Source organism: Aquarana catesbeiana, linkage group LG04, assembly GCF_042186555.1.
Source record: "Aquarana catesbeiana isolate 2022-GZ linkage group LG04, ASM4218655v1, whole genome shotgun sequence".
Taxonomy (NCBI): Eukaryota; Metazoa; Chordata; class Amphibia; order Anura; family Ranidae; genus Aquarana; species Aquarana catesbeiana.
This window is the reverse complement of record NC_133327.1, coordinates 515,603,320-515,628,877: the sequence shown is the minus strand read 5'-3', so window position 1 is coordinate 515,628,877 and position 25,558 is coordinate 515,603,320. Positions and strand designations below refer to the sequence as shown.

The 25,558-nt window shown below is 39.3% G+C and overlaps 1 protein-coding gene across 10 annotated transcripts in view; it reads left to right on the top strand.

The window, feature by feature from the left end:
- The window catches only part of UTRN (utrophin), a 1,071,426-nt gene that overhangs the window by 918,078 nt on the left and 127,790 nt on the right, over positions 1-25,558 (top strand). For all 10 annotated transcript variants that reach the window (XM_073627744.1, XM_073627752.1, XM_073627745.1 and 7 more), the window contains 3 exons: positions 6,423-6,484; positions 12,247-12,321; positions 23,473-23,674. In XM_073627744.1, the coding sequence (XP_073483845.1) occupies positions 6,423-6,484; positions 12,247-12,321; positions 23,473-23,674 (339 nt within the window). The remainder of the gene's footprint in view (positions 1-6,422; positions 6,485-12,246; positions 12,322-23,472; positions 23,675-25,558) is intronic.

Below are 25,558 nucleotides of genomic sequence, written 5' to 3'. Positions count from 1 at the left end.
CATGTGAATTACATTCCTGATATTCACCCAGCAAAAGAAAATTTTATACAATTTTACACAATTTATGCGGTAGTCAGGCCATCACCAATAAGCCAGCAGATAAAGAGGGGACAGTTGTTGTGATGGATACATACAATAGGGCCAGAGGAAACTAGCAAATGCTTATTACTATAATCAACTAAATTATTATCTGACCCAGGATTTTACTCAACAAATAAAAGCTGTCATTAAAACACTACCAACCCGATTTAAAAAAGTTCACAGGTTAATTTAAGATTCTCATATATTATCACTTATATTTATCAGTGTTTTTTTTTTTTTATATATAATCCTAAAAGTATGCAGTGATCCTTGGCTTATAGGTTATGTGCATTTGTCTGAAACCTGCATACTTTTTTTCCAACACTGTTTTCAGCCTCTGCCACGAATGGATGTCTTTATGTAATATCTGTGCTGACAATTTTCTGTCTGCATCAGTTTTTGTTGCTAGCAAACATTAGGAAAAAAGACTCGCTTATTGAATTTTAAAAATGCAACCTGCTGCCCAGCGATGGCCACAACGTAATTTCTCTTTTTCTTCTTTAACCTTACCATAAATTATGTTAATTTTCGACTTTAATAAAGCTCTAAATTGATTTCAGTTGAGGGCTTGACAAAAGGATCTCTGGAGCTATAGTGCAAAACATTTGAAATCCTGCCAGAATGGTAATGAAATGAAAACATCTTTAAGGACTAGGGGATCTTTTCTGCACATTCATCTCCATCAATATTGATTGGACTCAGCATCATAGTCAGCAGGAAATGATAGTCTTTTTTTAGACGCTTGAACCTTGCATTTTACAAAAAAAAAACCTAGATTTATACTTTTTCATATTAATTGGTTGGTTTTAAGCTTACCTGCTTAAACAACCTTGCAGACTAAAGTGTATTTAAATGTGTGTAAACCCTAATGAGGAACATCTCTTATTTACTTGCTTTTAGTCTGTTAAATATATCACTGAGCCTAGGCTCACACTGACTGCAGGTTAGAAATAGTGCGAGTTCAGCTGAACTCGCACGATTTCATACCCGTGTGTCAGTCCGACTTTGGGAGCGATTTGGCGGGTTCCTGCGCAGATGACTATTGAAATCGCCCCCCTGAAGTCGCCAAAAGTACTACTTTTGGGACTTGGTGCAGACGATTCGGACGGTGCTATTTCCGGCAATAGCCGCCAATTTGACATGTCAAATCACATGCCAAATTGCCCCGATGTGAACGTGGGCTGTAAGTTTTTTTTTTTACAACTGTTGGGTAAGTGCAAGAAAAAAAAAGCCTGTTATTCCTGTCAGAAATCCAGTAAATTTGAAAGGTCTTGTATGGTCTGCCTGTGCTGCACTTTTAGCACTTAGCAGTGTAATGAGCCCTGCACAGCACGCTTCTGTGAACTACAGAACACCTCCCTGCTACATTATAAATATATATGGAAAACTAGTGGTGTTCTGTAGTCCTCCATAGAGTGAGCCAGGTGGAGGTGCGGGCTGTGCTCTCTCCCTCTTAATACACAGGAGTTAGCACAGAGTGCTTTCAGATCGAACTGTAAAGGGTTTTATGTAATTTTACCGTGGCATCCTTGTGAACCCTTTGCAGCACCCTGGTTGAAAACACTCTATATGCTTTTTTTGTGTTGATTTCCTTGAAGGCAAAGATAACTATTGTATTATTCTGCAGTCATAATATGCTGCTACACCACACACTCTGCGTGTGCCTTTGTCTTCCCCTGAGTCTGTGCAACAGTGGCCCACCCAAAAGCTGAAGACACATTGTGCACTGCAGCACCCTACAACAACGGCTCAGCATGCTGCAGGAGGGGAGCCTCCAGGTGCCTGAGTGCCCACTTTCTCCATTGAAACACCACTGGGTAACTCCATCATTCTGCCTGGTGCCTTCCAGTGCCAGACACCAAGTGTCCATCCAAAAAGCATCCACTAGTGGCCTGACACACTCCAGAGAGAGGAACTGGCAGAAAAAGAGCCTTGAGAGGAGCCAAGACAGGGTGTTCCTGCTGGAGTTGGTGGATAACACTGAATATGTGATTCAAGGCAGTAAATTGTTTTTGAAGCTGGATTATGTCTGTTAAATAATTTAGTAGTATATACAAACACATGACCTTCTGGGATAAGATTACAAGCCTTTTCATTAGCTCAGTAATGTTAAAAGGATTAGTTCACTTTTCTAAAAAAATAAAGAATAAAAAAAAATGTCTATAGATGAAAACAACTATGCAGCTTTAGCTAAAGTCGAATAATGCCTTTGCTTTAGGTGTAGGCTATTTCATACCCCCCCCCCAAAGCCATGCAATAATACTCCCAGAGATAGTGCTCCTCTGTTCTGACTTGTTACTAGGATATTGCTAAGATGCTCCCCGCCCTTGGTCCTCCCCCCGCTGTTACTGGAGTGGGGTTTCTCTCCAGTTCAAAACCCAGCACATGCATGGTTCATTATCATCCTCCTTTGCAGCAGCGCTGAGCTCAGCCATGATGGGATAGAGAGAAAGCTTGCACGCACAGTGTTTTGAGTTGCCCTGTGGGTAGATAGGTGAAGCTTGCCACTGTTAGTAACTCAGTCTCATTTAGTTTAGCCATAAAGCTTACCTAAATACAAGAACAAAGATTTAATATATTGCAGCTTACCGGTCCTTAGGTATGGTTACTTCATTAGTGCTCTTTTTCAAGCTTTTTTCCTATATTTTCAGCTAGTGATCCCACCAGTAACACACTGACATTCCTAGGATGACAGATCTCAGTCACCCCACTTTATCAGTTAACAAAACACTTTCAATGATTTATTTAACAGAACAAAAGGGAATAAATGACAGAGGTATATTAGGGTTTACATACCCCTTAAATTGTATCACTTTGACTCCAGCCTCTCTGCTTAAGCATCAGGACCAGCAATGAGTGCGATAGATAGATAGATAGATAGATAGATAGATAGATAGATAGATAGATAGATAGATAGATAGATAGATAGATAGATAGATAGATAGATAGATAGATAGATCAATAGGTGGATGAATAGATGGACCAAAATGTAACCTTCTTAGTAATCCACCTGTACTTTATCCCAAATAGCCATTTGTCTGATATCATCCTGCTTTGCATAAAACTGAATATTAAGTATGCCTACAACATTTCCTAAGAGCTATTTCAGTGACTGGATATTAGATTAAAGCCATTTGGAGAAATTAATGGACATTTGCAGTAATACCTCAAAGGACTTTCAAGTTTGAAGTAAAAAAAAAAAACACGAGTGGCATTTCTTCTGGTGTTAATGCCAACTACAGACATTTTCTTTATGTAACTAGGCCTCATGCAGCCATTAAAGTGTTACGTGGCAGTAATTTTAGGACACAAATACATTCACAAATATCAAAGCTATAACCAGCAAGTAGCAGAGGAGTAAAGGATATATAGCGTTTCCCAGTACTTTCACAACTTCAAAGGAGTTGCAGATTTCTGCTTTACTCAGTATGCTTGGCCCAGCATTTTACACTGACTCATTTTACTACCTTTCACTCTTTGAATTAAAAAAAGTATTTTAGGTATTTGTTTTACATGATAAAATAGCTAACAACTTGGGGATATTATTCATTTTAACAGATTAAATGTGTTGGAGTATGTAACAAATCTTTATATAGAAAAACTTAATTGTTATGGTTCACTCTGAACTCTGGTATTGGTATCACATGAAGCTTTGGAAAATATGTTCTCATACAGAAAAAAATAGAGATTTTAAAAGCCACATGTTGCTTTTTAATGGCACCAGTTCAAAAATACACTATTAAAATGCATATAATTTACTAGTCTACCTGTGAATAGAAATGTAGGCAATGTCCATACTTTGTAATCCATCCTCAGGCTGTAATCATGTGCTTCTAAAAAAAAAAAAAAAACCCATTGGAATCCATGTGTCCGGCACCCTGCTTGTAGATTAGGGGCCAGGTGCATGGCATAGGGGGGCGGCCCTCCTGCGCCCCGTATGCACGGGCTGCTACTGGAGCCTATGTTTTGTAACCTGGGTGCCACTTCTCCTCCCTCCTGTGTACTCTGTGGACTGTTAGAGGATACCAATACACTGTTACCTTTATACTGAACTTTCTCCCACCTGCAGGCTTTCCAATGTACTACCCATTGCACAAATTAACTTATACAGTAGGCACTTTTGCTGGCACTTTAACTTCTATAAATAAAGTAATTGAAGTAATGAGTTCTTTTATATATCTGCCTAAAGTTCTTCCTTAATTAGATGGAAGATTTCTCTAAAATTTTACTTGGGTCATTTTAATATATAAAGAGCTAGACTATTTACACATTTGCTTTTACATAATGTTAACTTCAAGAATGAATTTTGTATTGCTGGTTTTACATAATGTTAGCTTCAAGAATGAATTTTGTATTGCAGTGTAGCTTTATTTGTAAAAAAATGTTTGAGTTGTGAGGGTTATTAAGGTGTGTAGCCTGTAATGTTCAAGGAGAGCATATGGCTTGCTGCTTTCCATGCCTTCCAGGCAATCAGAAAATGATGGCAAGAGGGGAGAACAGAATGATAATGAGAGGTAGAAAAATTTTAGACCATTGCTTAAAGCATGGAAGGAAGTCATTATATTGGCAAGAGAACAAAGTGGTGAAGAGACAAAAAAAGGATATACTGGCATAACAAGAGAAAAAGACAAGACCGTGTGGACAGGAGAAAATATATTTGCAACCCATCCTACCAAGATCTGCTCTCTATTGCAATGGTTTGTCCATGAGACAGTTAATGGCGTATAGCAGCTAAGCTTTCACAGAAAATCTGAAACGTGAATAACGGATAGGAAATGCTGTTTGCCTTTAACTGTGCTTTTTTGAGGAAATGGCCATCATGTAGTATATTAATAGCAAATTAGATTGGAAGAGCCACAAATGTATCTTCACACAGGCAGGTGTTTAATAATTTATTTGCAGTGGATCAGACATGGATGTAATTAATTAATGTCAACATCGTTTTTCTTTCATTATCTGTTGCAAAATTGATTTTTACTTTAAGAATTTTTCTTTGAAAAGCTAGCTTTTTTACGTAGGTATGACTTATGTATTAAGTTGGTAAAAATTTCTGTCAAATGCTGACAAAGTATTGTATGAAAGGTTAAGGAAAAAAAAGTGTAGCATTGCCCCTAGTAACCAGGTGTATTCTTCTTTCAGTTATTATGGTAAATACATAGGTGTTGTTTTAGTAAAGGACTCTGGAATGTTCACTCAGCTTTGTAATTTTTTTTTTTTTTTTACCTATTTTCACTTTGAATACTCAATTATGTGCAAGGGGGAAAAAAACACAGAATTTTGATTGTACATCATTGGATAATTAATGTAAACCCAGCTACATCTTATTTACTAAGCTAATTGAACAGTTACTTTGCAACGGTCAGAAACACCAGTTGTGACCAACTAGGGAGGCCCTATATGACATGATCCTAACTACTACATTCCAGTAGATGTGCCAATACAGAACAAGATAAGTGTTTTGACGTTATGACAGCAGCAGCATACAGTACCCACAACAACCCTGCAGTCAGTGCTTTTATACCTAGTCTGCCTCCTTCTTTCTCCCTTCTTTTTGCAAAATGGGGCTTTCCCGATGCCCACCAATACCTAGCCTTTATTGTCTCTCACCCTCTACTGAACTATCTTGAGGCTACTTTTATAGCTTTTTTAACCTCTTAAGATATTCCATGATAGAACACATGGCTACATGATTGAAGTAGGAAGTTCTAAGATGGGTAGATTTTTCAAATTTAGGCTGGCCAGCTCCATTGTTCTTAGAGGCTATACGTGATTGTAGTTTAGACCTTGAAGGATGTTCTGATATGAACAGATCTGTTTGCATGCTTTAGTCATAGTTGGCAGCCTTGGACCTCCTCCCTTTGTTTGAAAGTTGAGCATAGAGGTCCGACCTGTCTTGCACATGCATATGCTACCCACACTTGCTAATATAGCTTATCATTTATTCTGTGAAATGCAATGAATGTTACCTGACCCCATCTTTAAAATTAGCTCAAGATACGATATAGAGGCAATAATAATATATACAAGCGTTGACTACTGTGGTGTTTCTCCCTTTTTCCTTTTATTCCTTTTTTATATGCCTTCATAATTTTGTATGCATAAAAGGATTGTTCTTATAAAATCATGTTATGTGTAATATTGTTATAGCACCTGAAAAACCCCAGAATTTGTGTTCTATTGGGTGTATACTACAATAGGGGTGCAGAGACCTGATTGGCTGATTTTGTCTGTACATAAAATACTACATTATTTTACAGTGTCAAAAATAGCTTCATATATATCTGTATAAAGCAACGAGCATCATAAATGCATTACTTTAATAATTTTTGCTTCATTTGCAGCCATCAAACTCAAACTACATGCTGGGATCACCCCAAAATGACTGAGCTCTTCCAATCCCTTGGTAAGTACATTTCTTTGCATGTGGCCAGTGCATTTTGAAAAGTGAATTTGAAGCTGCAGTATGTCTGGTTCAATGATGTATTCAGCCAGTCTTGTGAATCACACACTACTATAAGTCTTCAGTTTTCTGTATCACCTCCATGTTTCTAGCCTCATGATTCAATTATGAATGACTATGAGCCCACAAGCGAGTGGTATCCGCTTTAGCAGGTTCTTGCCAGAAAGCCCATGATCTCATCCTCATGTAGGTGCCACAGCCAGAATCGGGAGTGTAAAATAGGAATATTTTAAAGTGTCAGTAAACACAATGCAACGAGTCTGCATATATTAATAGGAAAGGTAACACTTTCAACAACAGTCTCTGCATCTCATAATAAATCTAAATCCAAATGCCTTATTTCATAATTTCAATACCACAGCCAGGTGACATTTAGCAACTTACCCCACACTACATTATGAGAAAGTTGGTTGGGGCAGGCAGGAAAGCTATTATGCAGCCTGCAGACATCACTGGAAGTTTTTTTTTCTTTCCTATGGCCACACTGAGCATAGGGCTCTAGGACTCACTAGAGAAGCTGCTGCAAATCACCTTCTGGGAGCTACCCCACAGCCCTCTGATAGGTGTGTCATGTAAGGGGGTGGCTGGCAGGGAGAATAATCAATCATCTCTGCTAGATTCTGCTTGCAATGTCAGATTGTCAGATGGGGAAGAGAGTGGAGGAGAGGCAGAAGATATTGATGATCCTGCTGAAGCCACCCCCCAGCTGACAAAAAGACTTAGGTAGGGTGGCCTTCAAAGCAGAAACTAAGAAGTGAATGGCTTCCTAAGAGAAAATATGGATAAGCATGACTGTTATTTTGTTGCCACTCTGAATAGTGAAGTCCATTGATGTGGCAGGAGGTATTAATTAACAATCACAACATGGATGATGGAAAGATTATGCATATAAGTAGAGTCAATAGTTTTACTTGTAATGACAAAAAGAAAAGATGTATTTACTGACATTTTAACTTTCTTCCTGATCTGTATTTTTTTAAGGTTGTACTTCAATTTGGGGGTGGAAATTCACAGAAAGTGAATTTTTCTTCTTGTATACTACCGCCTACAGAATTGTTGGACACTAGCAGAAAAATTGTGGGCCAGCTCAGTACCCCTCCTGTTCCCAGCAGGCCTCATTTTTTGCTAGTGTCCTAGGGGATGGATGTCGTTTCTCTGCCCTGCTGAAATACCCCAATCTTTTTGCTAGTTAGTATTTTTTATTGAAGCAAGATGCCTGCAACATCACTGCTAAGCTGGTCTCTATATGCAGCTTCTCAGAGGGGACTTTCCTCAGCTTGACTTTTGAGTGCCATACCTGAATCCTGCAGGACTGGACATTGTGGAGCTAGGCTAAAATGTAACCTTCGGGGCACAAGATGATAGTGAGGCCACTGTGTAAACGATTGACCAAGCTGTTAATTGTAATTCCAGCTGCTATGGATAATACCACCTGGAGAGGTGGAAGAGTCTTGGACATAGTTTGACCCTGTAAGTAGACCTGTGTGGGCTGAGCACAGGAGGCTACATCATTATTATGATTGCTGGGAGCCATTAAATACTCCCACTTACTGTCTGTTTTACTACATAAGGAGTTAACCTGAAGGGGTTGCATCCAGACATCATCCACTGGGTGGGGTGTCACATGCATGTTTGTCTCACTCTCTTTACATCCAGTCAACATTGAGGAAGCATCTTCCTGATGCTTCTGTTTGCACGTGATTTGGTCACCTTTGGCTGCCTGACCCTATTCCTGCCTACCCAGCAGTCAGGTTCAAGAGTATCTGAGACCTAACTTCATACCCTCAGCCAGTCAGATGCAGAGTCATTTAAATTCTTAACAGACAAGCCTACAAAGGACATACAGCGGGTAAAATAAGTATTGAACACATCACCATTTTTCTAGGTAAATATATTTTTGAAGGTGCTATTGATATGTCTGTAACAACCCATGCAATCCATTCATACAAAGAAACCAAAAAAAATGCATTACGTGTAATAAAATGGAATGATACAGGGAAAAAGTATTGAACACGCCAACTGAAATGTATTTAATACTTCGTACAAAATCCTTTGTTGGTAATGCCAGCTTCAAGATGCCTCCTGTGTGGAGAAACTAATCACATGCATTGTTAGGTTTGATTTTGGCCCATTTTTCCACACAAACCGTCTTCAAAGTTCTGTGGGCCTCTTCTGTGAACTCTGATCTTTAGTTCTTTATATAGATTTTCTATTGGATTCAAGTCAGGTGATTGGTTGGGCCATTCTAGCAACTGTATTTTCTTTCTTTAAAACCAATTGAGTTTCCTTGACTTTGTGTTTGGGATCATTGTCTTGCTGAAATGTCCACCCTTGTTTCATCTTCATCATCCTGGTAGATGGCAGCAGATTTTTATCAAGAATGTCTTGGTACATTTTTCCATTCATCCTTCCTCCAATGATATGAAGTTTGCCAGTACCATATGCTGAAAAACAGTCCCACACCATGATGTCCCCACCTCCAAACTTCACTGTTGGTGTTGGGGTGTTTTTGGGGTGATGTGCAGTGCCATTTGACCTCCAAACATGGTGTGTATTATGGCTTTCAAAGAGTTCAATTTTGGTCTCATCTGCCCAGACTATATTCTCCCAGTATTTCACATGCTTGTCTATGTGCTGTGCAGCAAACTTTAAACGAGCTTCAGCATGCTTTTTCTTCAGCAATGGAGTTTAATGTAGTGAGCGTGCATACAGGCCATGGTGGTTGAGTGCATTACTTATTGTTTTTTTTTTAAACAATTGTACTTACTAATTCTAGGTCTTTCTGAAGCTCTCCACAAGTGATCCTTGGCTCTTGGACAACTCTTCTGTTAATTATTTTCACTCCTCTGTCAGAAATCTTGCGAGTAGAACCTGGTCTTGGCCGGTTTATGGTGAAATTATGTTTTTTCCAGTGCTGGATTATGGCCCCAACAGTGCTCACTGAAACATTTGGAAGTTTAGAAATCCTTCTGTAACCAATGCCATCAGTGATTTTGCAATAAAAAGGTTGCAAAGGTCTTGATAGAGATATTTCTTGTGTGACACCTTGGTAATAAGATACCTTTTTATAGGCCATCAGTTGAGACTGAACCAGCTGATATTAATTTGCACTGACAAGGGGGCAGGAGTGTTTTCTAATTACTGGCAGATTTCAGGTGGTGTCTTGGCTTTCCATGTCTTTTTGCACCTCCATTTCTTCGTGTGTTCGACACTTTTTCTCTGTGTCATTCCATTTTATTACACATAACTTAATTTCTGAACTTATTTGTTTTGGTTTCTTTGTATGTATGGATTGCATGGGTTGTTAACGACATGTAGTGACAATTTCATGTCAATAGCACCTTTAGAAATATATTTACCTAGAGTAATAGTGACGTGTTCAATACTTATTTTACCCACTGTATTATGCACCACTTTCTGAGGATCAGCCCTTTGGCTTCTGCCAGTACTGTCCTCAGTCAAGGCTCTCTTAGGGCTCCCAAGACAGCCAAGACCTTTTCGGTGCACTCACTGTTTTCAGTCCACCTTTATGGAGGCTGGAGAAAACCTAAAAGGTTGTTTGTCCCTCCAAAGCATTTATCAGCTGTATACCAATTGAGGAGGACTTCTATTGATACCAATTGAGGAGCATTTATGTTACCCTTCTGTGGATCCAGCAGTATACTGTCTTAACAAAGCAATGATCATCCCAGTGGAGAATGGCACCAGAACCCATTGATTAAATGGCTGGGGGCACCCTTTCATGACCTAACTGAACTTTCACTGAACTCCTAGAAATGTATTTTGCAAATAGTACAAAAATCACATTTTTTTGTATGTGTTTACAATTCAAAGCTAAATGTAAATATATGCAAGTTTAATTTTAATTTGATTACAGTTCCCGCTGAGAAAGCATGTGTTTGCTGATACGTAATTACTGGCAGAAATGTATATATTTGATTGTCATGCACAGTTTTTCATGCCTGATGATTTCTTGCTGGTGCAAATTATAATGACATAATAAAGATTGCATATCAATTGTTTGGAACAATGTTAGACATTGCTTATTTGATTGCTTGTTCCACAATATTTTTTCAACACTGTTACCGTATTTGTTGTCAAAACAAATGTACTGTTTATTACAGACAGTATTTATGAAGTTGTTCTCTGTCACATTATGACAAATACACTTAAATTGTTTACAATTATTTATTGCCAGCAACCCCTATGGGTATTATACTTAAAGTTCTGTTTACTGTTTTGTAAATTAAATATTAAACAAAATAAATAAGAATACTTAGATTTCATTTTACATAGAGCTGGTCCTTCCCATGAAACCCCCGAACTACCCCCAGAAACAAACAAACCTATCAATATATCATTGAGGCCTCAGTATTGTATACTGGGGTTCAGGGTAGGCCATGCCTCTATTGTGACTTTCAGAAAGTGAATATTTTCATAGATATGTCAAGTGGCTCATTTGGGGGTGAGGCTAAATAATGGGAGCTGTGTACTAGCATTTTATGGTGGCTGCTGCATTAAAAAAGAAAGTATTTTTCAGAACAGATTTGTTTATTTTTCGTTATTTAACTACTTCCCACCCAGGGCAATTCTGACATTTCTTTCCTAAATGTAAAAATCTGTACTTTATTGCTATAAAATTACTCAGAACCCCCCAACATTATATATGCTTTTTTAAAAAGAGACCCTAGAGAATAAAATGGTTGTTGATGCAATTTTTCTATGTCACACGGTATTCACGCAGTGATTTTTAAAACACAATTTTTTAGGAAATAATACACTTTAATTAACTTTGTTGCAAGAAAACACACTACATAACCCAATTTTTTGTAAAATATAAAAGTTGATGTTATGCTGAATAAAAAGATACCTTACATGTCACACTTTAAAATTGCGCACGCTCGTGAAATGGCGCCAAACTACAGTACTTAAGATTCTCCACAGCCCACACTTTAATTTTCTTTTTACAGGTTACCAGTCTAGAGTTACAGAGTAGGTCTAGTGCTAGAATTATTACTCTTGCTATAGCGTTCTCAGCGATACCTCACATGTGTAGTGTAAAAAACATTTACATATTCGGGTGCAACCTACGTATGCATTTGCTTCTGCGTGCATCACAAGGGGACGGGGGTGCTTTAAACTTTTTTTATTATTATTATTTATTTTGTTTTCATTTTTACACTGTCCCTTTAATTTTTTTTTTTAACACTTTTATTCCTAGCACAAGAAATGTCCTCGACCATCTCCGTGGTAACCCGGTGGAAGTCCCTTCTCACTGCCTGTAAAAGCAATCCAGTGGCTAATCATCCACTAGGGTGGGTTTTACAGTATAGGGAATCGCCTGCTGAAAAAAAAGATATCTGTATGATGCCTGTATAGACCCTTAAAGTCCACAACGTCATATGACATCATGCGGGCGGGAAGTAGTTAAACTGCCATGAGTTTGCCTTTAAGGAGAATTTCAATTTTCCTTTGCCAAGTAAAAGTACTTTCAAACATGTAAGGTGTACTCCAAGATTTGCATATACTTCTGCCTGGGAAGCTCAGCTATGCCCAGGAGTAAGTACCTAAATGTAGAGGTTCATCTTTGTTTTTAACAATAAATAATGCTTTTATATGAAAAACAAATACAGTAAGTTATGTCACTGCCATGCCCAATTTTTCTTTTCCTTTCTTCCAAACATAAACATTTTCTTCTTTTACAGGAGATTTAAACAATGTGAGGTTTTCTGCCTATCGCACTGCTATGAAGATAAGGAGACTTCAGAAAACTTTGTGTTGTAAGTTGGGATTTCTTAAATCATGTATCTCGCAAACAGTGGGTGGATTTACTAAAGGCAAATAATGTGCATTTTCCAAGTGCAGTTGCATTCATTTTCCCCAGAGCCTAATTAATGTGGTACATCATCCAATCATGTGTAAGCACAAATTCTGTTCTTTTATTTTACTTGCACCTCATTGGGGATTCTTTACAAACTTAAGCTTTGTATTCCCAAAGTTCTGGGGAAAATAAGTGCTACTGCACTTGCAGAGTGCACCTGCCCTTGCAAAGTGCACAGTCTTTTTGCTTTTAGTAAATCCACCCCATTATGTTCTAGTATTGTATATCTAACCTTGTTGTAATTACATATCTTATAATGTGCTAGCATCTTCCATGCTATTGTACAACGCAAGTAGTATATACTATATGTATAGTATATACAGTTAGGTCTATATATACAGTATTTGGACTCAGGCGCGATTGTCCTATCTTTGGCTCTGTATGCCACCAGAATAAAATTAAAATTAAACAATCCAAATTAATTTGAAGTGCAGACTTTCAACTTTAATTCAAGGGGTTGAACATAAGTATCAAGTACAAATTTTAGGAACTGCAACTGTTTTTCTACACAGCCCCCCTCCCCCCTTTTCTGGGCCTCAAATGTAATTGGACAAATGAATATAATCAGAAATAAAATGTTCATTTTTAATATTTTGTTGAGAATTTACTGGCAATGACTGCCTGAAGTCTGGAACCCATGGACATTAAAAAAGGACTGGGTTTCCTCCTTTCTAATGCTTTTCCAGGATCTAACTGAGGCTGCCTTCAGTTGTTCTTTGTTTGTGTGTCTTTCTGCCTTTAGTTTTGCCTTCAGCAAGTGAAATGCATGCTCAATTGGGTTGAGATCAGGTGATTGACTCAGCCATTGCAGAATATTCCACTTCTATTCCTTCAAAAGCTCCTGGGTTGCTTTTGCAGTGTGTTTTGGATCATTGTCCATCTGTACTGTGAAGCAAAATATTACCGCACACATATGCAAAAAAATGACATTTAAGGCTATTTAAAACACCTGAACATTTTCAAAAAATATGGGGATTTGGTCACACCATATTGCTGTATGGTGCTTAAGCCCACTTCTTGTGGCAAAGTACCCCATTATTAGTGGGTCCTACACTATCAATAGAATGGAAGATCCTGCTTCTCTGAACCATGGGAGAAATACACTCCTCTATATGGGAGAACTAAAGGATTCCTCCTATAACACAGGTGGACACTAATGAGAGGCAATGATGAGGGAGTGGGGTGCCCCTGCCCAAAAGGATTTGGTCAGAATCCATACAATAGACAAACAAAATATTTGGCCAGGAGCACCCCACTCCCTCATCACTGCCTCTCATTGATGTCCACCTGTGCTAATTCAGTTGGGAGCAGATTGGCTGGTGCATTGTTTGGGAAGGTGGTTAAGAGATAAGGGTTTGTTTTAGGGTTCAGTTTTAAAGTGTAAATCCCGGTACACACAGGCCGAATGTCAGAAGACAACTGGCAGTTAAAAAAAAAGTCAGACAATTGGCCTGTATGTCTGTCTTGTCTGTCCAGGCCGGCCCGGCAGGCTTCTATCAGACGTGCATGCTGAAAAACCAGAAGCTGACCGACTCCCGATTAGCCAATGGCAGAGAGCAATAATCAGAGTGTTCGAGCTGGGGAGTGCACTGTGTACCTGGCTTTAGGTAGTGGAGGTTTAAGTGTTAAAATGTTTAGGAGATTCTGTGTTTTTATTTACTGTTTTTTTTTTTTTTTTTTTTCAATTTTTAGTTTTTTTTAACGTATGCCATAAAATGCAGTACACCCCCTGCATTAATTTATTCTCTGAAGGGTTTCCTACTATGTTATTATTGTGACTTGTTTTAGCAATTCAGTATCATCTCTTGGAGATATGGATATCTCCATGGATATGAACCGAAGGATCAGTTTTATTGTTCTGATGAAAGCAATAATTTAAAAATGAAGTCGGCTATTCTGTAAACATAATTCGCTGAAAACAATAAGCAAGGCAATAGGAAAAGCCCACGGGTTTAGCAGAACCATTCAAACTCTATTCACACTAACACAATTTTAAAATGTTATATATTCATCATCTTCCTGTCGACGGCAGGAATCCATGAATGCTGCAGGGTACATAGGATATCAGCTTTCCCAGAGGTGTTCATTTCAAAAGAAACTTCACTTAGCCATTCTTCCTCAGTGATACAGTGCTCAGTGGCATGGACTTTGTTTGCTGATAGGGTCACTTTAAAATTGTTCTAAATTCATGTTTTTTACCTTAATGCATTCTCTGCATTAAGGGAAAAAATGCCCCAATACCTGTCCTATCCCCCTCCAGCCCCACCCATACGTAAACACTTACCTGGCTCCATGTCATCACTCCAGCACTGTCTCCATCTCCAGCACCACTTCTCTTCCTGCTTTCACAGGAGAAACTGAGGGCGGTGCAGCCACATGTTCCTGCTGCTGTCAGTCAAACTCTTGTGCTGAGGAAGCTAGGGCTTGGCTTACCAGTGCTACAGTGCCTTGCAAAAGTATTCACCCCCTTGGCATTTTTTGTTTTGTTGCCTCACAACCTGGAATTAACATGGATTGATTGAGGATTTGCATCATTTAATTTACAGAACATGCCCACAACTTTGAAATGTTTTTTTTTATTGTGAAGCAAACAACAAATAGGACAAAATAACAGAAAAAGTAAATGTGCATAACTATTAACCCCCTAAAGTCAATACTTTGTAGAGCCACCTTTTGCAGCTCTCACAGCTCCAAGTCGCTTTGGATAAGTCTCTATGAGCTTGCCACATCTTACCACTTGGAGTTTTGCCCATTAATTCTTGCGAAACTGCTCCAGCTCCATCAAGTTGAATGGTTTGTGCTTGTGAACAGCAATTTTTAAGTCTGAAACCAGATTTTCTATTGGCTTGAGGTCTGGGCTTTGACTAGGCCATTCCAACACATTTACATGTTTCCCCTTAAACCACTCAAGTGTTGCTTTAGCAGTGTGTTTGGGGTCATTGTCCTGCTGGAAGGTGAACCTCCATCCTAGCCTCAAATCACACACAGAGTGGTACAGGTTTTGCTCAAGAAAATCCTTATATTTAGCACCATCCATCTTTCCCTCAACTCTGAGCAGGTTCCCAGTCCCGACTGCTGAAAAACATCCCCACAGCATGATGCTGCCACCACCATGTTTCACTGTGGGGGTGCTGTGCTTTGGGTGATGTGATGTGTTGGGTTTCCGCCAGACATAGTGTTTTCTTTGATGGCCAAAAAGTTCAATTTTAGTCTCATCAGACCAGAGCACCTTCCTCCATACATTTTGTGAATCTCCCACATGCCTTTTCGCAAACTCAAAACGTGCCATTTTGTTTTTTGCTGAAAGTAATGGCTTTCTTCTGGCCACTCTGCCATAAAGCCCAACTCTGTGGAACGTACTGCTTATTGTCGTCCTATGTACAGATACTCTAGTCTCTGCTGTGGAACTCTGCAGCTCCACCAGGGTTACCTTAGGTCTCTGTGCTGCCTCTCTGATTAATGCCCTCCTTGCCCGGTCTGTGAGTTTTGGTGTGCGGCCGTCTCCTGGGAGGTTTGCTGTTGTGCCATGTTCTTTCCATTTTGGTTATGATAGATTTAATGATGCTCCTAGGGATCGTCAAAGATTTGGATATTTTTTTTATAACCTAACCCTGACTTGTACTTCTCAACAACATTGTCCCTTACTTGTTTGGAGAGTTCCTTGGTCTTCATGGCAGTGTTTGGTTAGTGGTGCCTCTTGCTTAGGTGTTGCAGCCTCTAGGGCCTTTCAAAAAGGTGTGTATATGTAATGACAGATCATGTGACACTTATATTGTACACGGGTGGACATCATTTCACTAATTATTTGACTTCTGAAGGTAATTGGTTGCACCAGAGCTTTTTATGGGCTTCATAAGAAAGGGGGTGAATACATACGCACATGCCAATTATCAGTTTCTTATTTCTGAAAAATAGTTTTATGTATATATTTTTCTAATTTTACTTCACCAACTTAGACTATTGTGTTCTGATCCATCACATATAATTCAGATTAAAAAAACATTGAACTAAAGGCTGTAATGTAACAAAATAGGTAAAAAGCCAAGGAGGGTAAATACTTTTCCAAGGCACTGTATGTGTGGCTAGAGATGCATACAGCCCTGCTCTGGCGTGTGCACCAATGGGTGCTTCCTTAGCACCTGGTTAGCTGCAGGAGGCACCTGGAGGAGTGAGAAGCTCATAGCAATGGTGGAGAACTTCCAGATGAAGAGGTAATCAACTTTTCTGGGCAATATCTTTGCACAGAGAAGGTATTACTTCTTTGTTTTTTTGTTTTTTTAAATTAAGCCTTTAGTAGTGTTTTAGGGTCCAAGGGGCCTCCGAGCTGGAGGTTGCTTTAAAGAGCCTTTAAACCCTAACAATAAGCTTTTCTTATTTGCTCCATTTTAGTCTTTTAAATATAACATTGAATGTGTTTTTTTTATACTGTATCTCTTCTATAAGTGCAAAAAATACCTGTTGATCCTACTTAAAATCCCATGGGAATGAGGCCCTAGGCACATTTACATGCATCCAAAGGGAGGTGAGAGGAAATCTTTCAAACTAAGAGCCAACTCTCTCTTATTTGTCATCCTTTTGCGTATCCCCATTAGAACACTTGCCCACTATTAGGGTACATGTACACTGGGGCTCTTGTAAATGCCTTTCTCCTGACAGGAGGAAAGTAGCTTAAAAAAACATGCCTAAGCCACGTTTTTACATACATTTTTAAGTGCGTATTTATTTATTTCATTGGCCAGAAAATTAATTTATTCTGGCCACTGAAATGAAAACAAAATGCTCAAGAGTGAACCGTGCCTAGTGCTTAGGCACATTTAGATGCATTTACACATGTTTAGGTGCAGTTTGGCTTTCTTTTTCTGCCAAAATGCTCCTCTCCTGAACGCACAAGTGATGCTTTTTTTTTTCCTGTTCCTATTCTCCCCTGCCGCTAAACTCCTGTAAACACCTATAGAGTGCATGGACACGTAAGCTAACCTGGAGGGGCATTTAGAGGCAGAAAAAAATGTAATCGTCTGTAAAACAGGTGTTTTTGTGCTGCAGTGTGTATAGGGCCTTATGGTCCTGGTGATAACTCCAAATTTTGGATTTTTGCTCACTTTTAGTCATAAAGACAGTGGTTACATATAGAGAGTGTGAATCTCCCCAACTGGGACACAGATAGTAATACAAATATTGACAAATTTGTTAACCCTTCTTCACTCCATCCAAAATGAAAAAATATATATATTCGCTTTAGATACACTTTAACTATCAGTCTTGTCAGGTATGTGCTTCTTTCTGTTTAATGCTGTTTACTGTAATTTCCCTCTTATTATAATTACTGCACATTCACTTACGCAGAGCTGTGGTTAAATTAAAGTGATTGTAAAGTCTGTTTTTTTTTTTTTTAGTTAAAAATAACAAGCATGTTATACTTACCTGCTCTGTGTAGTGGATTTGTATAGACCAGCCCTGAGCCTCCTCTTCTTGGGTCTCTTTTCTGTGCTCCTGGCCCCTCCCTCCTGTTGAGTGCCTGCACCACAACCAGATTTCTAGGGGGGGCACTCGAGCCGAGCCACAGCCCCTTGTGTCCATTCAGACATGGAGCCGTGGCCCCACCCCCTTTCTCTCCTCATTGGCTGACTGACTTTGATTGACAGCCGCGAGAGCCAATGACACCGCACTGCTGTCTCAGCTAACGAGGAGGGGAGTCCCAGCCAGCCAAGTGTCTCATGCAACATCGCTGGATCTAGAGGGACCTCAAGTAAGTATTAGGGGGGCTGAGGGGGCTGCTGCACATAGAAGGCTTTTTATCTTAATGCATAGAATGCTTTAAGATAAAAAACCTTCTGCTTTTACAGTCACTTTAAAGTTTACATTTAGACTTTTGAAAATATATTTTAGTTCGACTGTAAGTTTTCAGACATTGCAATGTCTGCAAATTTTTACTTTATTTTTGTCATGTTGGCAGTTTAAAAAAAAATCAAATCTCAAATGCCGTGTCTTTGCCTGGATGACACGTTGTTGGCTAGTAATATTGCTTAAGTCACCAAGAGAACTATTAAGTGTTTTTCTATTTTTGAGGTAAGCGAATGGCTGGCTAGCGAGCCCTGCCAAAACCTTTCTAAAAGCTCGTGCCCTCCTCAGCCATTTACTTTTCATTGTCGAGGTGTTGTGATTTATGGCTTTCCCCAGACCTGTCATATTCTGTTACCATAATAGAATGACATTTGTAATTTTAATTCAGTGCTGATACCACGCCAAGTCTGCCTGCTTGCCAGATGAAGTTCCAAACACATACACACACTGCTACAAAGACAGCCAGCTAGAAAAATGGCTCCTTTCCCCCTATTGAGATTTCTATAGCCCTAAAGAAATGTGCCACTAAAAATTATATTGCTGTAAAAATTAAATATACTTTTTTGTACCCTTTGTTTTGTAAGGACTTATTGTCATCAAGAAAATTAAATAAATCTGTTTTGTGTCTGACTAAATCATTCTGTGGCTGTAACTTAATAACCTGAACTTGGGGTTCCCTATCATGACCATACCAACACTGCAAAGGTCTCCCCTATACTTCTTCCTCCTCTTAGCTGTCCAAAGGCTTTGCCCACTAGTTCACAACAACAGTGCAGTGCAATAACTCCCATTTAATACAATAACAGGCTTGGGATTTAGCTGCATTATTTTTTTTATATAAATACACATCTGGACTAAAGGGTATTTTTATTTTTCCCAGTTCTGCCTTAACATGAAGTTAAAGAATATGTAAACCCAACGTTTCATATTCCCGATATGTGCCTGTTGTACCATGTACTCTTTGTATTGCTTCCTTTGTGGGAAATACCTAGTATTTATGCCATTCACTGCTTTCCTATTAAAAACTAACCCCACTAGACATGAGAGCACAGCGTGGTCAGTTCTCTAGCAGTGCAGAGAACACAGCCTGCTTTCCTCCAATGATCAGACTTGTCCTAACTTGCCCCTTCCCTGCACAGCCATTCACTGAGAAGTTTGGTGCGTTGCAGTTTCTCCTTCCCCAGTTCTCTAAGCTCCTTATGCAGCTTAGAATAGAGGGTATGTGATCACTTAGGAAAAAATGGTATTAATGTATATATAAAAGTTTTGCCTTTCATTTCTACTGAATTTCAAACTGAATGGGTTGGTTTACAAGGTGAGGGTTTACATATACTTTAAGGCTTCATGCACACTGGATGTTTTTGGACATTTTTACAGCAGCTGTTTTTGGCTTCAGACGTTTTTTTTTCTACAGTCAATAAACTCCCCATCATGTTATCCTATGTGTCCATGCACACATAGGCTGTTAGCAGCAGTTTTTGGCTGGGACGTTTTTTGGCTTTAAAAAAAACCCCAAAACTCTAGTGGGTTCTGAGAGGAGTTTTTCAGCTGTAAAAATGCTCTAACATCAAAAAACACTGATAAACGCTCAAAAACGCAGCTCACCAGCGTTTTTTGACGTTTTTCATCCATTGTTTGAGAGGAGGGGGAGAATACCCAAGGGGCTACTCCAAGAATGCCCTAATTCACCAGAGGAGTTTGGACTATTACGGTACCCAGATAAAGAGTAAGACAGAGATAAAACAATGCAGTTTATTTTAATTACAAAAGTACACAAATTTTACAATAAACACAACTATAAAGTTGTTACAGGATAAACAAACATTAAAATAACCATAGATAAAATCCCCATAGATAGACGGAGGTGCAATGATGTGCAAAAGGACCTTGGCCTCAACAGTTTCGCGGCCAATGCCGCTTCCTCAGGAGGCGTCCAATCATAACATCTAGAAAATATATACTCCAGATTTACAATGAAGCATTCATAAAGTAACATACAATGGTAATACAAAGTAGTCTTGGGGTGTTTACAATGTTAAGTAACAAAACTCACCAAAACTGCCTGTTAGGCAGAGAACTGTAAATCTGAGACACCCAAATGGGGTGTTCCCCCTGGGGCGGACACAGGGGACTGTAAGGATGGACTATAAATAGGTAGAAGATTGTATTGAGTTAGTAACGTGTGGCTGGGATTGATGGTCGGAAAAGAAAGGGGATGTGACAAAAGGAGAGAACAGGCAGAGAAATGGGGGATTGGAAGGGGGGGGAGAAAAAAGAGGGAAGGGGGTGGGTGACAGGAGAGACCAAGGAAGCAAGAAAAGGGGAAAGAAGGGGAAGTGATAGAAAGGGGAAGGAGGAAGGGAAAGGCAGGGAAGGGGGATGAAGGGAAAAGGAGGGGGGAGGAATTTGGGTTAGGTGGGGGGGGGGGAGAGGGAATGTGGGGGGAAATGGGAACCAGGGGAAAGGGGGATGGGAGGGAAAGAGAACCAAGGGGGTATTGACCACCAGATCCTGTGGGACACCTAAATTGAAGTGCATAGGCAAGGATAGTGTGAAGAGTAAAAATAATAATATATAACCCACCCAGCAATCAAAAAATAGAATAAACTGACACCCGGGATAAGGTAGGAATGGTCAGCACTTGTTGGAATAATATAGAGGGTTTCTGAAATTAAATAAAATTAGCAAGAATAAATAGATTAGTCAGGCACTTGATCGCAATAAAGTAGTACCTATTATTACCAAGACCAGCAGAGGGTGTGAGGTCAAAACGGGAGCTCATTAGAATATAGAGCACCGCTAGAAACCAAACACCACAAGGCTAGAGGGGAAGGAGAAAGGCCCTAGGAAAACTTCCTATTCCAAGTCCCAGGATATGCGGTGGGACTTACCTCACAGCACTGAATCTAAATGATCCCGGGTGTCTGCCGTCTGAATGAAGGCGGCCGTTGGGTCGCCTTTCATACCCCCAACCCGGATATACGAGCGGTGCCTTGCGCCGACGTCACTGGGTCCGGCTCTCCCTATTGCGCATGCGCGAGGAGCACAATGCCCACGCACAAAAGCCCTAAAGTGTAGGATGCTTGTCAGCGTCACTGGAGGGAAGCAGGGGGAGGAGCCGACCAGGATGGAAGGCTCGCCCCGAGCTGGAGAGAGGCGCATGCCCATTGCCAGAGGGAGAATTAACTCCTCTAGCCGTATCATATATTGGAGAGTGATGTAGGTGGAGAAGGACATAAACAAAATGAAAGTGGAATCAGGCGATTGATGTGCCAAGGTGGAGGAGAGGTACAAAGGGCCTGTCCCCCAAGCAAGGGACATCATTGCGAGTTCCAAGTTGGTACATGAACAAATATACATGAATATGCAAAGATATACAATATTTGTGCAACAGACTGTTCTTACAATGCAAAAGTTCGTATCCACTTAACTCCAGCAGCAAGTGGACCAATCTAAAAGGGTATAATGAATATACAGAGAGCAATTACAGACAAATGGGATTTTGAATTGCAATGGTACATCTCGGAGGTAAATGTCAGCACTGGTAAGCAAAAGAAAAAATATATAGGGTGATAAACATGAAAAATATGAGTCAATTATAAATGAGACAAATAATCAGACTCGATAACGGGCATAGAATACAACCAACAAACAAAAACACACAGAAACCTCGAGGACCCCAAAAGAAAGAAATTGAATTAGGAACACGAAAGGAGAAACGAAAAGAAAAACAATATAAAATAGGAATTTTAGGTTTTTCAAAAAAAAAACACTAAAAAACAGTAACGCGGAAAACCGCTAATAGACGCTAAAAAATGCTATATATTGCAAGAACGTTGAAAAACTCACTGCAAAGCTACTGGCATTTTTATAACGTTATTTTAAAGTCCGGTGTGCAAGAGGCCTAAAGCAGAACTTAAATGTATCTGAACACCACAAACTGAAAATGCCATTTTGTTCTTTTTTTTTATACTCAAAGCAAACTTCCCATCCATTTATGTCTCAATGCTTTATTGTGTTGAGAAATCACTTTACCCCCCCCCCTTTCCCCTCCTCTGCCCCTAGTTTTTCTTGCCACAGCCATCTTGAGTAAGGGCAGATGATACATGTAGCTTTTACTTCCTGGAATGCATCTGCATTTTACTCTTGGCAGGAGGGTGTGCTTAGCAGAGAAAGCCCCTCTGGCCAAAATGATGGATGACATCATTTTGGCCTAGGCCAGTAACAGGAAAAAACTGAAGAAAGGTAAAAAAAAGCTGAAAACAAGTATACTGTGTATAATATATGTCTGTTTACGAAGGCTAACAGCATAAGGATTAAAATCAGTTGATGATGACTGAGACAGTTTAGTTCTGCCGTATTGTCCTGTTTAGTAAATATTTAGTTGACCTCATTAGATCTGCTGTAATTTAAAGTGGATGTAAATCCTCGCATATACCTAGTGATGTGAACAGCTTCAGATGATACACAGAGATGAAACAAATCTCTCTACATACGTTTTACATGTTTATCTGCTGTCTTCAGCTTTATATACTGTTTAGAAAGTATAGATTGTGTTAGAATTTCCACTTCCTCATTCAGCAGTAGCAGTGTAGTGTTGGTTTACACTGGGAGACAGCTGATTGGAGGAAAGGCACACCCACCCCCCCACCCCCAGATAGGCAGAGACTTTTAGAGCTGTTTTGTGAGTAAAGCAGCTTTCTGCTAATGTATTTGTAGCACCCACCCTGACACAAATTTCAGGCTGGTTTTATCTTGTGTCAGAGAATTTGTCAGACTTCTCAGGCTGATAGCAGAAGAATGGAGTAGAAGAAAGCCACAGGACTTAGTGCTTTGAATAGAGATAAGAAAACACTGCAGATATATGTGCCCAGCTCAAATTTCATGAATCAGGTTCTCATCCACTTTAAAGCAGTGATTACAGCAGACCAAGAAAAGGGCTGATTAATCACAGAATAATAAGATTTTCAATACAAACATAAGAAAATATTCAAGGTCAGTTGAATGTATATAGGGTGAATGTAACCTTCTTCTTTTATAATTCTTGTTATCTAATCTACTAAGTACAATCATAGAGTTGTGGAGTTTGTCTATATAGCATATGTTTTCTGACAACATAATAATTGGTGCAGTCTCACAAGCACTTGTAAATGAAACAAACAGTGTTTATTCATATTCAAAAGTGACTGTTTTGTCTTTTTTCCTTTAGTGGATCTACTGGAACTGAGCACCACACACAACATTTTCAAACAACATGAACTCAATCAAAACCAACAGCTTCTATCTGTCCCGGAAATCATCAGCATCCTCACCTCCATCTATGACAGCCTGGAAGAAAAACACAAAGATCTGGTTAATGTGCCTCTCTGTGTAGATATGTGTCTGAACTGGCTGCTTAACGTATATGACACGTAAGTTAGTTCTCATTAGTTCGTTCTCATAGATTTTTCTACATTAGTGCTGTCTGCTGGGAACAAATTGAATAATGCACAATAATTCCTGTAATATCAGAAGTGACAGTAGATAATGAAAAATGTACCTGTGGAGCATCTGTTTTGGTCTCCTAGGACTAAAACATGACAGAATACCCTATAGGATCACGATAGGCGATATTTTGTTAATGGCGTATAAAACTACTGTGTCTGTATTTGAAAACCTGCCTCATTTTTGTTGTTCTACATATTTAAGGGATATGAAAGACAAGCTTTGATTTATTTTATCAACTACCTTGTAAAACATCAGGGGTGAATCAAAGATTGCTCAGTTAGGCCCCTTTCATACAGGCAGTATGATCGGATCCAATAACTCATATGCTAAAAACGATCACAATCCATTATAATCAATAAAGCAAAAGCAGCGCTCTTCTGGTGTACTGTACACCTTGCTCCCAAACAGTTCAAAATTGTTGCACCCTGTGACAGGTGAGTCAAATAATAAACCTTCTCCAGTGTGTGTCCTTTGAGGATTTATCGGGTGTATAGATATGGAAAAACCTTCACCACACCTCCTGAAAACAGCTCCCCTCAAAATTTGCACTCACCAGATATACAAAGTTCATACGCCTTTGGGTCATATCTTTGCATCATAGAATCATTTAAGATCTGCCACCAGTCTCAGTGTCTCGTAATAAAGGGAAATAAACCTCACAGCGTAATCCTGTTAAGGCTTTTATTGCCATACAAACCCCCCTTTAAAATTGCACTTACAATAAAACATTTAAAAAAACAGCATTTGAATATGTAATAATAACCGCTCAGCCTGCACAATCTCTCTCACCGATCCTTAGATCTCCTAACCATGGTGATTCCTGGGTAGAATTCATAGCTGCTGGCAGTCTCTCAAGCTGTGTGGTCACGCCCAGATGCGTTTTGTCATTCCATCTTTGTCAATAGGCGTGGCCACATGACACGTCTTTGTTATTTATAACAACTTGAGGTGTTAACCTCATCAGCTCTCACAGCAGGATGGCTCACCAGTTATCACCACGGATAGCTGGAAAGATGTAAAGAGCTATACGTACGGACTGGATCTCAGCACAAACAATCTGTGCAATCGAATCATATATAGACACTCAGGTCATGCATAATACAAATCGATAAATCTTATTCCATAATTACATCGGACCAAGAAACAATCCATGCATTGCTATTCTCACATATCTCACATATTCTGAATGTGGAATTAGATGTTATTTTTTCATAAGTGATTATTAGTAAAGATCATTATGATTTTTTTTAGGGTACCTCTTTATACATTATTAAGGTGCTGAATCATGTCATTTACATTTGTGTTAAACATTAATTTTAGCAAGTTTTTTATGTGGCGTTTACATTTTATGAATATAGATGTTTGGAGATACGGTTTAGTAATTCAATCGTCCTATATACGTTTGATGATGATTTATGCTCATAGAGATGTGAGAATAGCAGTGCATGGATTGTTTCTCGGTCCGATGTAATTATGAAATAATATTTATCGATTTGTATTATGCATGACCTGAGTGTCCATATATGATTCGATTTCTCTGATTGCTTGTGCTAAGATCCAATCCATGCTAATAGCTCTTTACATCCTTCCAGCTGTCCGCAGTGATAACTGGTGAGCCATCCTGCTGTGAGAGCTGATGGGGTTAACACTTCAAGTTGTTATAAATATACGAAGCCATGTCATATGGCCACGCCCATTGACAAAGACGGAATGACGAAACGCGTCTGGACGTGACATGCGTCTTGAGAGGCTATGAACTCTACCCGAGAATCACCATGGATTGGAGATCTAAGGAGAGAGATTGTGAA